At 38.7% G+C, this 16,981-nt stretch overlaps 1 protein-coding gene across 9 annotated transcripts in view; it reads left to right on the top strand.

Moving 5' to 3' along the window:
• Positions 1-16,981, top strand: part of LOC111869995 (zinc finger protein 260) — a 303,781-nt gene that overhangs the window by 166,192 nt on the left and 120,608 nt on the right. The window contains exon 4 of one of the 9 annotated variants that reach the window (XM_023861915.2): positions 11,069-12,680. The exons of the other annotated variants lie outside the window; for them this stretch is intronic. Within the exon in view, the coding sequence (XP_023717683.1) occupies positions 11,069-12,332 (1,264 nt within the window). The 3' untranslated portion in view covers positions 12,333-12,680. Of the gene's footprint in view, positions 1-11,068; positions 12,681-16,981 lie in introns of those variants that run through there. 9 annotated transcript variants of the gene reach the window in all.

Genomic DNA, 16,981 nt, shown 5'->3' with positions numbered 1-16,981 from the left:
TTATAATGACAGTCAGTTTCAACATTGTGGTCATGGGTTCTATATGACGTGGAACAGGTGTCAGTCAACATTTCAGAGGAACCAGTCTAGTATACTACATGGTATTACACGGCCAAATACCATCATCACAAATTCCTACGTTTGTATTTTGGAGACTTAGTTACAGCTTTATATGTGATGCATAGTTTTATCATGTTATTTGTATTTGGAATTGACATCATTAAAGATTAAGTTTGGTCCTATGTTAATTAGTGAGATGACTTGAATTTTGGAAGTTTCCTGTTTGGAACAGTCTAAAAGAAAGAGATTCTTTATTGCTATTGCTTTTTGATTGTGATTTTGGATGATATAATGTTGAGATAATGTGAAACCATAAAGGAAGAAAAAAACAAGTTATAGTTTATGGAAGTGATGAGCACCTCTGTTGTCTTGTGGTCAGAGTTCCTGGCTACAGATCCAGAGGTCCTAGGTTCGATTCCTGGCGTAACCAGATTTTCTGAGAAGTAATAGGTCTGGAACAGGGCCCATTCAGCCTTGTGAGGGTAATTAAGGCAGTACTTAAATGGAAAAGTAGTGGCTCCTGCTTAGAAAAACAAGATTAATGCTAACGACCGTGGGAATCCGTTGCGCAGACCACATGACACTCAATATCCGCAAAAGTTTGCATTAATTTCACCAACAAGTGGCGGGTGCTCGGTCGGTATAGTTCAATTGTGGACCAAAAGCCATGGAGATAGCTAATAGATCCTATGAAAGTGTGGCAAATTTGAGAGTGGTGTTAACAAATTAAAAATTTATTAATGTGGACATTAAGAGTAGTTTGAATTCTGATAATTTTTGGTATCATTGTGTTCAGTACCTCTGGTTTTCTTGTCTGTGGTCAATAAACATAAAAACAATGTATACAAAACCTCAATTTTGCCTCTTGTTTTGTGTGGATGTGACACTTGCTTTCTGACATTAATGGAAGAACGTGGACTGAGAATATTTGAGAGCAGGGTATTTAGTTGGTAATAGTCGTGCTGCATGTATGAGAGTGTACAAGAAAAGGAAGGGGTTAGAACAAGATAATTGTAATATTGTACCCAAACAAACAAAGTTAAATGCCAAATGACAGCATGAGAAACTCATAAAAACTTATACATTGAATGCATGCATAATTACAGACAACACAAAGCTCAAGTAATTAGAACAGCACAAGCTTTAATAGTCATGCTGTATACATAAGAGAGTACTGGAAATGGAAGCGGTTAGAAGAAGGTAATTATAATAATGTACCCCAACAAACAAAGTTAAATGCCTAATGACAGTGTGAATATAGAGGAACCCAGAGTAATTACAAACTGAACAAAATATGGACAGTTTATCCTGCATGAACAATGTAGGAACCAAAGTAATTACAAACTGAACAAAATATGGACAGTTTATCCTGCATGAACAATGTAGGAACCAAAGTAATTACAAACTGAACAAAATGTGGACAGTTTATCCTGCATGAACAACGTTTCATACTTTAGCTATCAGAGACCTATCTTGAGCACAACAAGTCTAATGTGACTACAAACTAAATGCTTTGGGTAAATGAAATAAATAATGTACTGTATGTAATATTATGTTTCAATAAAGCTGTAATTGTAATGTACAAAGTAGATTTATTCCAGTACAAATCCTAATTTTTTCATTTCCAACCACGATTATTTTCTGAATGCTATTGCACTCTCTTAGTGAATAGAAGGTCCAATTGTTGTATGTAATGCTCAGATTACACATTTGGTTTTTTTTTTTTAATTTATTAGTGGTCAGCAGTTTTGAGTTGTGTTTTGTTTAGAGAACTTGTGGTTTGAAATGCAGTCAGAGGGTACTACTGAACACTTTGTTGGCCTTGGCATACCTGTAAAAGGGAGAGTTTCTTTGTGTTGTAACATATTTGCCTGTCTTAACCTACAGACAGCTATGTTGATATCACAAAACTGCTGCATTACCAGCATAGGCTGTAGGCTCTTTCTGATTCTCTGGTTCTGACAGTTGGTATTCATCCCCACAAATTTTCCGTAGCGTTGTATGCAGTTGTCATAGCATTTGACTGTAGTGAGAATTGCGGCAAGTGTGCTGTTTTCAGGTTCAAGTGCATGAGACAGTTTGATAGCTTGATGATAACATATTGCTATGTCTAATTTTTAGCATATGAATCTGAATTTATTTAAGATTTGAGGTTTTTACAGGCATGAGTATGAAGATATTGTCTTGTGGGATGCAAAGGCATGTAGTCTGGCATGCCCTTATGAGGAACCTGCTGCCTCCAATGTCAGAGTGGATGAGTAAAGCAAGATATGGATAGTTGAAAGGGGAGCTCTCAGGCTGAGACTCATTTGGGGCCATTTGGAGTTTCTGTACCAGTCTTTTGCAAACTAAATTAATCTATCTATCCCGAAGAAGGTTGCAGCAGATTCCTCTGAAATCTTGTGTACTGTCATCCACATTACTCCTTGTTACACTCCAGAAGTGGTCAATATTATTTATTCTAATTTAGATTTTGGAGGATAATAAGAGCCATGGTAGATCAGTCGCTATAGCAACAGGATATGGGCTGGATCATGTGAGGGGTTGATTATTGATTGGTGTAAGAGATTTTTCTCGTTTCTAAAGCATCCAGACTATCTCTGGGTTCCACACAGATTCTTGTCCAGTGGGAGCTGGAGGTTCTTGCCCAGGTGTAAATGGGCTGGGGCATGAAGCTGACCAACCCCATCTAGTGCCTAGGTGAAAAATAATGGAGCTATACATCTACTCCCCCATACAACTTCATGGCGTTAAGTTTAAATAACTAAGCATGGGGGCAGCTTCATCTTGTAACTTGAATTACTGAGACCTAAGCCATCTGATTTGTCTGATGTAAGATGTCACTCTTGGTCCTAGACCTTGTCAGATCTTGAGTTCTGGCAAAGAATACTTTGGGTTTGTTTACGTGAGGTGCCTGTGACTATGTGAGTGACGTGTTTGTTAAGTAAAATTTTATGTGTTAAACATGAGTTGGTATGCAACAATATTCATGTTTAAGAGCTACTGACATATGGGCTTTAAAAGATAACTTTTGTAGGGTTGCTTGGCTTTTTCATTGGATTTAAGATACAGTATGGTCATATTGAAGAAAATGCGCAGGAATCCTATGGGAAGGCCATCTTTGAGGGTGTGTCATCGTAAGATACTGTGATGTTTTGTAGAATTGTGATCAGAAAACAGGTAGGTTCTGTTGTCAGCATGTGATGTGAATCAATATCATGGGGCTAGTGCTACAGGAATTTTGTTCCGTAAAGTTGACTACTCAGTGACGCACCCTCAAAGATGTTTCAGAGAAGAGTGTAGGACTTTTCTTTTGTGGTGTGTGCCACTGTTATCAGCTGGGATACCACAGTTTGACTGCTACAGACTTCTCTTCTTTCTAGGTGTTCAGAAGACACCAGTGTTGGAGATTCTGGGCATATGGATATTACAGGTTTTAGTATGAGGGAAGCACCAGGGTGCAGATATGAACAGATGTATACCATTGTTCCTTTTTCATACATTACTTCTCAGTCATGTTTCACTGATGCCATCAAGCCAGGGAATCTGCACATTGTTGCTCCGCCAGGACTAAATTCAAATGCAAGCAGTAATAGTGACATGAAAGGATTAAATTCAGTGGCTGGCGGAAGCTGTAATGCTACAGCACCTGAAAGAGCTACATGTAGGAGTTTAAATCCTGGTGCTGCAGTGAAGGCAGTTGAAAGAGTGAAAATTTTTAGATGTGAATTTTGTGATAATGAATTTTCAAGCAAATGGCAGTTGCGTAAGCATGGAGTCAGCCATAAGAATGACCGGCCATTTATATGTAATGTGTGTAATAAATCTTACAAGCGAAATGGTCAGTTAACAGCTCATAAGAAGTTACACGAAGGATGTAAAGATAATGTATGTGATATTTGTGGTTTTACCGCATCCTCAAAGCAGTCTTTGAAAGTCCACAAGAAGAGACATCTTGGTGAATACAGTTTTGTATGCGAAGTGTGCAGCAAAGGTTATGTATTTAAGCATGAATTGGAGAAACATAAGGTAGTACACATAGGCAGGCCATTTAAGTGTGATGTTTGTGGTATGGCATTCTTTCATAAAGGTCACCTGAAAATGCACATTAAAAATCGTCATCAAGCCAGTGACCAGGCAATGCCTAACTTCCAGTGTGAAGTTTGTGGCAGTAAGTTCAGGCTAAGACAGTCATTTCTGGTGCATGTGAAGTCTCATACTGGATACCTGTGTGATCTCTGTGGGAAAACTCTTGGCAGTCGAACCTCACTAAGGGCTCACCGCCGCATCCACACAGGTGAGAAACCAGAGATCTGCAATGTATGTGGAAAGACTTTTAACACAAGTTCAAATCTTCGTGTTCATATGAGAATGCACACTGGTGAACGTCCACATTCATGTGACCTCTGCGGCAAGACATTTACACAGCGTACCTCACTTGTTATTCACAAACGCTATCACACTGGTTACAGGCCATATGCATGTAACATTTGTCATAAAAACTTTGTAACGAAGACATTGATGAAAGGTCATCAGAGAAGTCATGATGTTTCCCAATAAGGGAAGTTTATTCATGGGTGGTGTCATAATTATAAGAGAGATGAGGGACTTTAGTGCTGTAATTAATGTCACATCTCTTAACCTGTATGAAAGAGTAACTGACGTTATATATATGTATATATGGCATACAAGGTAATTTTTTGTAATATGAAGTAAGTGTTAGTGTAATTGACAGAGACTCTTGAGTGCATGAACCATGCGTGTAAATTGCAGTTGAATCCTGTCCAGTCCATTCATCTTTGTCTCCTTGAATTTACATAGCAGATGAATGCTAGTATGATAATGTATGATTTGAAGTAGGCAGAAGGTTGAAAGTGGTCAGTGTTACTTTGTAATATTTGTAAGTTTTACTAGGGCCTTGAAGGTACCATATGTGGCAGGTTCATTGCTTCTGGACCCTGTTTTAGCTGACCAACGTCAGCCTGTGTTTATCATTGTACAGTAGGAAATGAGGAGCAATATTTGTTTTATTTAATTGTATTGACAATTTGCCACCCTATTACATAGCCACCAACTCGGATGGCTAATACCTCTATCTTGTAGCTGGTAGGAAAGCTATCATCTCAGTGCTCGTATGTTGGATTGTTCTGTGATCTCTGATTTGTGATCGAGCAGGAAACACATTCTTCTGTGCTACAGCCATGTGATTTCCTTTGTGACTTAGTCATTGCAACCTTACAGTGTTCTAAAGCAAGGGACTGAGGGCTTTGATGAAGATGTTACATTTCTCTTCAGGTTGAATTATCTGAATTGGAGACAGCCTGAAACAGTGGTCAAGTGTATCCTTGTCTCAACCTAGGATCTTGAAGTCAAATTTGAACTCAGTTGTGATATGAGTTTGGAAAGAGAGATATGATGGAAGGGGGTTCATTCTTCAAACTCAAACCAGCTAGAAGTGTTACTGCAAATTAGTGCTTTGCTATGCCACATTGTGATCATGGTAGAGTTTTTGTATGTGAATTCTGTGGTCAAAACCTCTTAAATAAGCGGTACTTGAATTTGCACATTGCTCCACAGAAACTTGACCAGCAATCCATATGCAGCATTGGTACCAAATTGACAGCACATGTGAATCACCATAAGGGAAGTTAGAGTCACGTTTGTGATGTTTGTGGTATATCCATTTCTTAAAATACTGCATTGGATCTTCATAAGAATGAACATCTGGGTGCATTCAACTTTAATTGCAATGTGTGCAGTAAAATTTTTGTGTCCAAATGTATATTGGACAAGATTATGAACTGAAGGGAGATTCAATTTAAATGTGATAAGTGGAATAAATTATGTCTATAAGAATTACCAGAATGTACATATACAGATCAGGATATGCTTGCCTTCCATCGTGAATTGTGTGGCAGTAGGTACACATGGAAGGGATCATCAAAGCACATGTGAAGTTTGTTTCTGGTTTTTTGTGTTTGCGTTAAGACACTGGCCAGTAAGACCTCGCTAGAGGATCTCTGCTGTATGCACACTGTTGTGAAGGCCGAAGCGCACATATATGATGTGTGTGTGAGACAAGACATTTGCTTGGAGTACTTCATTTGCGTTTGCGGACAGATACAGGCAGTTATCCATATTCAGGTATGCAGTGTGCAAAGAACTTGATGCAGCTGTCATCCTTTATTTTTCACAAGTACTGCCATGCAGACTATGTTACAAAAACAGTGCTGAGAACTCACCATAAGACTCACATTTTGTCCCTGTGAAACGTTTGTTCATTAAATTTAAAAGGGTGTTAATTTGCATGTCCTAGTACTTGAACATTACCTTATTGTCTTCTTTTATCATATTCATTCTTGATGTTTAAGTAACAGGCTTTTATATGTTCTTTGTGCCACATTTTGCTTGCAGAGATTTTTGACATTGTGGAACAATCAGCACTGTGTATACAGGCTGAAGGTGTTAAAGTTCATTGAATTGGTAGTTCATAGCAGGCTCAAAATTAATTTTGAAGCATGATTGATCAGGCTGAAGAATTGGATATTACAGAGTCTGGTCTAGAAGTGAGATCAGAATGGCACGTTGAAGGGTACAACATTACCATCTATGAGATATTGTGGCCAAAATTAATTATATTCGCGAACTGTATCATCAGACTCGATCTTTGTTTGAATATCTTGAACAGACTCATGTAATGCTTCATTGACAACTAGCTGTACATTTAGTGGGTGGAAGAAAGTGTTCAAGGAAAGTGAAGAAGCTTTTCCTCAATCGAGTTCTGTGTTAAATTCTGTTCTATCCTGGACTTTTACCACATTCACTTTATACCAGCACACTTCCTGCAGTCTTGACACCTTATGCTTCCAGGTGATACCCAGCCAGTTATAATTATAACTGTACTTAGCATAAGGTATTCTGACTTTAAAATATATGTGCTTTCTTCCAAAATGTTTAGATAGATTACGGCAGCATGCTGTTCTTTAATTATAAACTTGGTCCATTCAGTATGATAATATGTAAACATGTTAATAGTGGTACCTAGGTGCTGTACATTGTGCATTGTTTGTTGTTATAGCTGTGATAATTTCGCTAAGGTTAGATGAGGCCATTTTTTATTGTGGAGAATACATGATATTGAAATATGCCTGCAGTTTTGCAAGGTAAAATGCAGTGCCTGCTTCTTTGGAAGTGTCAGATGCTCCTACCTTGTTCAGTGATTTGGACTGTTAGTGTAATCAGCGCATTCTGAATAGTAATCAGATTATAATAGATTTTGCATTGTCCGGAGAATGTTGAAGCATATCTGGAATAGACATGAACTGAAATATTGAGGGCTCACTATGTCAGTCTGAGGCTTTAACATTTTCTTCCAGAATTCTCTAGTCATCCTACACAAGAGACTTATTTCCTTTGAGTGCTGTTGAAGTCTAAAGATTCTGTTTTAGCTTCCAAATTCATCTCTTTTGTGACTTGCATTTCAAAATCAGGCAACACTTTGTTTATACTACTCTGTCCAAAAAGTATTGGACCTTGGGCTGGGAAAAAAAAGTTCTGTATCTGGGTGGTTACAATACCTAATCGCCTTCAAAGTAGGCCCTTTGTGACTCCACTCACTTAGCCCAGCGGTCTTTCCATGGCTGGAAGTAATTCTGGAAGACTTCTTTTGGAATGGTGTGCAGCTGCACCGTCGCGTTCTGTATGATGTCCTCGCGGCTGTCAAAACGGCAGCCATTTAGCGGTGTCTTCAATCTCGGGAACAGCCAGAAATCACAAGGAGCCATGTCAGGAGAGTAGGGAGCCTGGCGAACCTGCAGAATGCCGTGCTTGGCCAGGAAACCCTGGATCAGGTGTGATGAATGAGCTGGGGCGTTGTCATCATGCAGCTGCTAGTTGCATGCGTCCCACAGCTCCGGTCTCTTGCGCCGAACTGCATCACGAAGATGGTGGAGGACTTCTTGGTAGTACTCCTTATTGACAGTCTGGCCTAGTGGTGCATACTCATGATGCACAACACCCCGGTAATCGCAAAAATCAGTCAGTATCACCTTAAAATTGCTCCAAACCTGTTGTGCTCTTCTGGGCCTCGGAGATGTTGGATGCTTCCATTGTGACGCCTGGACCTTCGTTTCCAGGACATACCCCAAGTTTCTGACAAAACTTAATGCAGTATCACTGCTCCAAGCGTTCTGTCATCTTGAGCGAAACAAGAATGTGACGAACATGTGTTACACCACTTCGCTATCTGGCAGTGTTGCGAGTCAGCAAAAAATCACACATGCTCATGAAAGTCCCTTCTACCACTTCTCTCAGTTTCCCCACCGCTTTGGCCATTACTTAGAGCAGAAAAAATAAAGTTGGATACATTTTGGACATAACAGTGTAGGCGTGTTCATTGCCATGGAAACGTGTTTTAGCTAGCTGTTGTCTAGCAATGGACATCTCTGCTGTTCTTCTCTGACTGCACACTTCTGCTGTTCAGGAGTCATGCCACAATATTGTGATCTACCCTTATTTACTAAACCATGAATGTTCAGTTTGTTTGAGAGTCTGCTTGTGGAGCAGTTTGCATATCAGCTACATTGTAGTTAGTGTCTGGTTTCTTTTATGAAGGCAATTATTTGTATTGCTGGTTACTGGGTACTGAGTGCACTTAGTTGCAGATGCAGGGTTACTTTCTGTGTGGATAAATGTATTATGAGTTCAGTTTAATGTGTAGTAAAATATATAGTGGTTGAAATTGACCACCATATTATCTGTTGAGGCTTAAAGTTAAGAGTACTGCCAGCATGATGTTGGTAGCTGTGGAATGCTGGCATTTTTCAAAACGAAAAGCAAGTTCCATCTAAAATATGTAGATTTAATCCTCACATTTACTGTGAAGCTTCTTCCACTAGTCCATATTAGTTCTTCTTAAAATATTGCTCTTAATAATAAGCTTGTATATTTAGTGTTACAAACATGTAATTATGTTCTGTCTGTGGCGAAAGTGACAGTAAGGCATATATCTATTTGATGCATGTACTATGGAGGGACTTTGTGGCTTATGTTTGTACTTAATTGCTGTTTTGTATGCTTCAGTAGTCCTATACGTGCTGATTGATTGCTAGGTTTAGATGAAAAGTGCTTGTGTTGTGTGCGCACATGCACATGGACACACACATACACACACTGATTATTCCCTTATTCACAGCTGTTTGAACACATTGGATGTGTGAAATATTGTAATAAAACAGAATCAAGATTAGCAGATGCATTTCCTCCATCCCACATATGTGTTTACAACATGTAACAGAAATAGTTTGTATCCCTGTGTCTGTACTGTAGTGACATAGTATTATATGTATTAAGGCTCTGCCATTTCCTCCACCGCGGATATAATGATATGTTGTCATGACTAAAGTCCCAGAACCATGATTACTGAGGACTATATGGTGACCTGGAAGAATCTAATAACATTCATGTTCTTCCAAAACGGTAGGAGGTCAGTATGTTGTTGCATACTGTACAAGTTTGAATAATTATCTGAGGTCACTGTTTACACCCAAGGGTTTCATTACAGTTTTATGTTATAATAAAATAATTGTATTGGAAATGTTTGCATTAAGATAGGCTCATGTTAAATTCTGTACAAAATTACAACATACAGCAGTTTAGAAATATGTTTCTGTCCATCTAGTGGTTTTTGTGTGCTAATAAATGGATGCTCATGGCCATTCTTTTCATTTTCTATGGTAGGGCACATGCTTCTCCCTCAGTACAATTACTTGAATGTGTGCAGCTATTCAAATCAGTACTGTGTTCCTGGATGTACTGCTGTGTAGTCTGTTAGTATGCATATTACATCCATATTCGTAGCTCAAGAGTAAACCAATGCAGCAAACAGTACCAGCTACTTATCCTTATACCGTGAAAATGGAGTTAGTATTTTTCTCTGCAACATTGGTAAACTTCTGGCACACTACATAATGTACATCCAAAATGTTAGTACTGCCCTGAGAACCTCATATGCCATACATTTTTTTGGATTTGAGCCTGAAGATTGAGATGTGTTGCTCTGAATTGTTGGTTGAATTTGATTGGTCTGCTCAGTGTTGCATTGCAGAAGATAGAACCCCTCTTACAGTACTTTGTTCCTATACATCACATGTCTGCAATATCACATTCCCTTCATCACCAGTCCTAACACCAGGCACTGAATATATAGCTTTAGTTGTTTCTTGCATCCTGTTTTGTATTTAACGAATATTAGAGTTAATTTTACCGTCTACACAACACATTTTTATTATTATTATTATTATTATTATTATTATTATTATTATTATTATCACACTACATTTTTCGACCTCAAGAGGTTATCCTCAGGTATACGAACACAGTTGTATATTCACATGCAATCACATTCGTTTTTTCCACTCATTCGACTCTGTATCCTATCCAGGTCCACGCTCAATAATATATTAGGTTCCTCCTACAAAAATACAAGTTAAAATACCGTTACAAATGTTAAAAGTTAAGATGTGATGAGCGTAAGTAGGAAGAGACTGAAAAGCGAGTGGAAGTGAAAGTATACCAATGACCTGAATGAAACTTCAGTTCACGAAATTTTAAATTTTAAATCTTAACTTTTAACATTTGTAATGGTATTTTAACTTGTATTTTTGTAGGAGGAACCTAATGTATTATTGAGTGTGGACCTGGATATGATACAGAGTTGAATGAGTGGAAAAAACGAATGTGATTGCGTGTGAATATACAACTATGGTCGTACACCTGAGTATGACCTCTTGAGGTCGAAACATGTAGTGTGATAATAATAATAAAAAACGTGTTGTATAGACGGTAAAATTAACTGTAATGACTGAATATATAGACTTGTTTCTTGAGTGTTTGTAACATTATTCATGCAGGCCAGATTGGAATTTAGTGAAGCATGAGACCTGGTTTAAGTTTGTTTTGACAGACAGAGGTAATTCTGAATGTTACTTTCAAACTGTCTTCTTTCTAGGTTTACACCTGGAGGAGTAAGGCAAGCTGTAGGAGCAGCAGATGCCAACTCTTCTCCAAATCACAGTGGGAGTTGTGTATCTGGTGCACTGGAAGGTAGACTGATATCTTGCAAACTCTGTTGGAAAGAATTTCCCGAGTCCGACCTCGAAGTTCACAGCATGTTTCATTGCATATATGGGGAGCGTTTGCAATCCACAGTGAAGTTTGAGAGCATATCAAAAATGAGCACAAATGCAATTGAAATTCTGCACAGTGACATTCCACATTCACTATGTGATGAAAGTCCTCTTGTTTATGGCATAGCAGCACAGAAAGACAGAATGTTTTCCTGTGGTCTGTGCACTAGGCAGTTCAAACGAACTCGGGACCTGATAGTACATGGGAGGACACATATACGAGAAATGAATCACAAGTGTGACCTATGTGGTTACAGCACCACAAACAGCTTCTACTTCAGAATTCACATGAGACGACATGCAACCCAGTACAATTGTGATGTGTGTGGTAAGGGTTGTCACACAAAGAGTAAGCTGGAAGTCCACAAAGCATCACATGGTGGGAAACCTTTCCGATGCCTTATATGTGACAGGCAATATGCTTGCAAGAAGACTCTGTTCAACCACAAAAAAATGTTTCACTCAGATGCAGAGGAGAAAGCTAAATTTCATGCTTGTAATGTCTGTGGAAAGGCATTTCCTAAGAAGTCATCACTTTTGTACCACAGCATATCACACTCAGGACAGAAACCATACAAGTGTGATCAGTGTGACAAAGCCTACCAATACAAATACAATCTGGCTACACACAAGAAGACAGTTCACTCTGACAGTCCGATTGAGAAGGTTCGCCATCAGTGTGAGATGTGCGGTAAAACTTATGCCCACAAGAGGTCACTGTTGCTTCATATGAACTCTCACACAGGTGCCAATGTGTACATTTGTGATGTTTGTGGCAAGTCCCTGTCGAACAAGGATCATCTTAAGTCCCACTGCAGAATACACACCGGCGAGAAACCAAATAAGTGCGACATATGTGGGAAAGCGTTCAGGAAACCATTTGATATGAAGCAGCATCGACGTATACATACAGGAGAGCGTCCTTATAAGTGTGACCTCTGCACAAAGGCCTTCACACAGCAGTCAACTCTTGTGATACACAGGCGCTACCACACAGGACAGAGACCTTACCAGTGTGAATTGTGTGACAAGGACTTCATTTGTAGGGCTTTCCTCAATGTGCACATGAAAAGCCATGCCAAGTAGCAAGTGTGTTCCTTACCCGTGCCACTTCAAATGAAGTGTGTGCCATATATTCACATCAGCAATGTACTAGTGAACTGTCACTTTGAAGTAGTAAACATATGTATGTTGTCATTGTCCCATGCAGCTTCTGACACCTAATTACTTGTTAGGTAATAACTGAATGCATTCTTGTGTTTTATTCATATAAGTTCACATTATATTATTTCAGAAGTTAGTATTATTATTCCTGTTTTTAAATAAACTGTGATAGGAGTACTTATATGAACCTTACACTTTATGTGGCCTGTGACGTAGGTAGCATTAAGAAATAAACACATTGAAGTAAAATTAAAAATATTTGTGGACAGAGACCTGACTGTTTCTTAGTGCATATCCACTCTTAACAAAGTACACTGTGGCTTGCCAGGCTGGGTAGCTCCCTTTGCTGCTGAGGTAGGCAAATTGCCTTCCTTGAACATCAGAGGTTCTTATGGGAGGGGGTTGGGATTCAGCTGTCTTAGCATGAAGTTACGTTGCTCTGAAATAGAAATTATACTCTTTGTGATATTGCACATGGATTATTGGCATCAGTCTTGAAAGGAAGAAATATTTGGTCATCTAGCTTGCAAGGGGCCTGAGAACCTTCAGATGTTATATTTTCATTTTAGTTTTGAGTGTAGGAAAAGCTCAGTGACTATGATACTAGGTGTGAGCTGGTTTAAGTTTGCTTGATTCTTTGCAGAGGCCAGGGTTTTTCCTACTCTAATTTGTTTTCCCTCACACCTTTGGTATGAAGAGGGAAACCCCCTGTAGGGGGGAATTGAGAATGCACAAGACTTTGCTTCTGCTCTTTTATGTGATCCAAAGAGCTTCTTGGATCATTGTGTCAAGTGAAATAAAAGTTGAATGTGTCAGGAATACCACGTATATATAATCTTAACAGAGATTAATTTCTCTAATTGTACATTGATCTGGGAAATTGTATATATGTGTGTATGTGTGTGCTACTCCCATATGTACATACTTTGAGTGAATTGTAAGTTTCTTCTTGTTTGTGTTATATAAATGCAGCATCTATAATTTTGATCGGACTTTGCTTTAAGATGCATGGTGTAAAATATCAGGTTTTCACAGTAGGGAGTGTCCAAATTGTTGTCTTCTCAACTGTAACTCCATGTGGGAATGCTGACCAGGATAAGTATGAGTGCTGTCATAGTTTCTATTCACTCTTCTTGTTAGCGTCAAACTGGGCTCCAACATAAACATACTCATTGCAGCCCTGATGGAGGCAGAATGTTCCTCTGTGAGGTTGGTACCCACCTACAATACACAGTGTAAGTACCCAGATGACCACTACCTGCAAACCCAACAATAGTCTGCTTTTGAAAACATGACTAATGTTCACTTCAGGCTGCCTATGTTACAAATTCCCATCATACTACTGCCCCACAGGTCTACCAACTTGTAATTAGTGTAAGTTGCATTTTGATAAGAACTTGCAGTCTCACTTTTCCTCTACTTTTGTCCTGGTGAAAGGGAAGGGTGAGTACATGCGTGATTCCACAGAAGATATCAGTTTGTGGTGCCATAAATCATCAATTCATTATGTAAATGTAAACCACGTAACAAAACCAGACCTCAAATCCTTCATTTTCACTAATTTCAGAAAAAAAAAACACATTTAACTATTTGGCAATTAAAAAAATTAAAAACAGCCTTTAGGATCATCCCATAATTGTATACCAACTTCCTTGTTAAAGAGTTACATTTGTGGTGCCATAAATCATCAACTCATTATGTAAATATAAACCACATAACTTAAACCAAATGAATATAAGTACTTGGCCATGAAAATTTCTGCTTAATGTCTCGTTCTATTTTGTATCACAGCCTTGGGTTTGATCGCCCTAAGGTTGCACTCTGCAAATTTTGTGTTCTTGTAGAGAACAAAACTGAAACCGTTACAGATTAAGGTTTTGTGTTTCTGTACACCTGCAATTCAATATTGGGGATGTTATGCTTTGGCTATAAAGTGCGTAGTTGAAGGCTTAGGGGATATATACGTATGTTGTAAAATATTTCCTAGGTCAGAATTATTCATTCACAAACTGAAGCATATTTCATGTGTACATTCTGGTAATTTCACAAAGGTTGAAAGTGAACAGAATCCATCTTTTGGGAGATGGGTAACAGCATTTTTTTGTGCTATTTGTAGTAGGAAGTATGGAAATGCACAAGAAGATACACTGTCATGATAAGAAACGTGTGTAACATATGCGGCTGTGTTATGATGCATTATTTCTGTCTCAAGTTCCGTTAGAAGAAACACATAAATTTAGTTAGTGACACACTTGTCAAAGGTTTCCATTCTAAATTCAGATCACAAGAAAGGCTGGCAGCACAGGATACTCACGAAAAATGCATATAAGAAACATCTGTCGCTGTGCTACTAGGACCGAGTAATTATGTGGATTTTCATAGTGATAGTCACAGCCACCAATTGTAGGGTTTCTGCTCTGAGTTTAAAATGGAGGAGCACAGGAAGAGTCACACAAGGTACCAGATTATTCACTGGTAGATGTGCAGCAAGTACCTCACCTGCAAGAACAGGTTGGTTGTGCACCATTGGGGGAACCACCCAGACAAGAAGGTTCACATCTGTGGAACTTTTTGCAGGGGTTATATTATGAGAGCAGTGCTGTCAATGCACCACGAGCCTCACCCAGGCAATAAACCCTACAGGTGTGATCTCTGTGGCAAGGCTTGCACATTAATGGGCCACACTCTTGAGGACGAGGAATGCCCTTCCAGTATTGACATTTGCGAAGAAACTGCATCAGTGTGAAATATGTGGCAAGGTGTACCTCCAAATAAATATCTGTTTAACTGCATATGCAATATGTGTGTGAGTGTTTTGTCCAGTGGGGAGTCTGAGACAGAATTATATACTGGTGAAAGATCGAACATCTGTCAGATGTTTGTGATGAGGATTTCATACAGGTCTGGGCTCTGAAGCAACGCGTGCAAGCGCACGTACACACTCACAGGTGACCATCCATTTAAACATGAAGATTACTACAAGGCTTTCGCTCAGCGTTCTTCACTCAGAATAAACAGGTGCTATCCACAATACAGAGGCACTACCAGTGAGAATTTATAGTTTGCTGAAGAGCAATTTGTAGTGAATGATTCTCTTATACCCACATATGAATATGAGATGTACCTTTCTGCTATTACTGCTGTGCTGCTGCTGCATACTCTGTTCTGCATTAATGACTTCTAATTTACCTGATCTATGTATACTGGTATGATAGCATATTCATGCTTGTTCATGTCTCAGCAAAGTTGTTCTTTATGTCTGTATATTAATATATGTCTTGGTTTGCAGTTATGAAATAATTCCGAACTGAAGCTTAAAGTACACCTAAAATTTTTATTTCTTTTCTCTCTCTCAATTTTATATATATATATAATGATTATACTTCTGAGAGCATTGTTTATTAAAACTTGGTGCCCTGTGTTGAAGGTGGTAGTGGGTGTGTAGTGTGAAGTAAAATCATTCAGCCTACTTCTTTTGTGAATTAAATCAGAACTACATTAGCATCACAGGTGATATTGTGACATGATGACAGATACAACTGTTGCTTTGTAGCAGCTCAAGAAACACATATCCAGGCAACATAGGCACATAAAAACAATAGGAGAACTGTCAGAATCGGTGTTTTCTATAGGGACTCTGTCATAATCATATAACGAACAGCAGGAGCACTGTTATGTAGTTATGTCTAGTCAGTAATATGTGACAATGTGATCACTGTCTCTCAATGCTGTGTACCATGTAGACGTCATTAATATATGAAGCAAATTCTTATATCTGACGATACACGTTTGTTATTCAGTTGGCCTATTGTAACTACATGTTTTGAAAAATGGAGAGGTGGCAGATTAATATTCTTCGAAAGGTTTGTATGGAGCAGTCTTCGTGATGGAGTGAACCCTTCAGACTGTTTTTTCTATGATCAGTCTAATGTTGAATTTGGAGGCAGCGTCTTATTAAAAGCTTTGGTAATTATCTACCAAGCTGTAAGGTATCACTTTCCTGACTATCAGTATCGCCATATTTACTGCCAAGGGAGGCCAATATCCAAAAGAAACTAAGCCTTATCTTGTTTGTCATTGTCCTAGTGTGACATGAGAGGTTAAAATAGGAGTCGTTGACTGTTTGGGGCAGAACATGAAGATGGTGGAGAGTTGCAAAAGCATAGGCTGATGATGTGTGTTTGCAAAGACGACTGACTTTAACGTGGGTTAATTAGGTCAGTGTATCGGGGGAAAATTAAGATTTTGTTGTGATAATTTAACACAGATAGCTGTGCAAGAATGGCTTAAGGTCTAGTAAACCTGAATTATTCTGCTGGAAAGTGGGGACTTTGGAGCAAATGCATCAACATGGTGAAAAATTAACATATGAAAGTAAGATATATGTTCTCTGCAGCTTGATTAGAGTCTCTTATTTAGTGCCTTCCTCTTATAATGATAATGATAATAAGTTATGTTTCAGATTGTTTTTTCTATGCATTAGTCTTTTCTAAGTTCATGGGCAGTGTAGGGATCCAGAGTGGCTAGCATCTGTTGGATGATACTGTTAAATTTTGGTAATTTAATAGCAC

Source organism: Cryptotermes secundus, unplaced genomic scaffold, assembly GCF_002891405.2.
Source record: "Cryptotermes secundus unplaced genomic scaffold, Csec_1.0 scaffold2458, whole genome shotgun sequence".
NCBI lineage: Eukaryota > Metazoa > Arthropoda > Insecta > Blattodea > Kalotermitidae > Cryptotermes > Cryptotermes secundus.
This window is presented reverse-complemented; position numbering and strand designations above follow the sequence as displayed.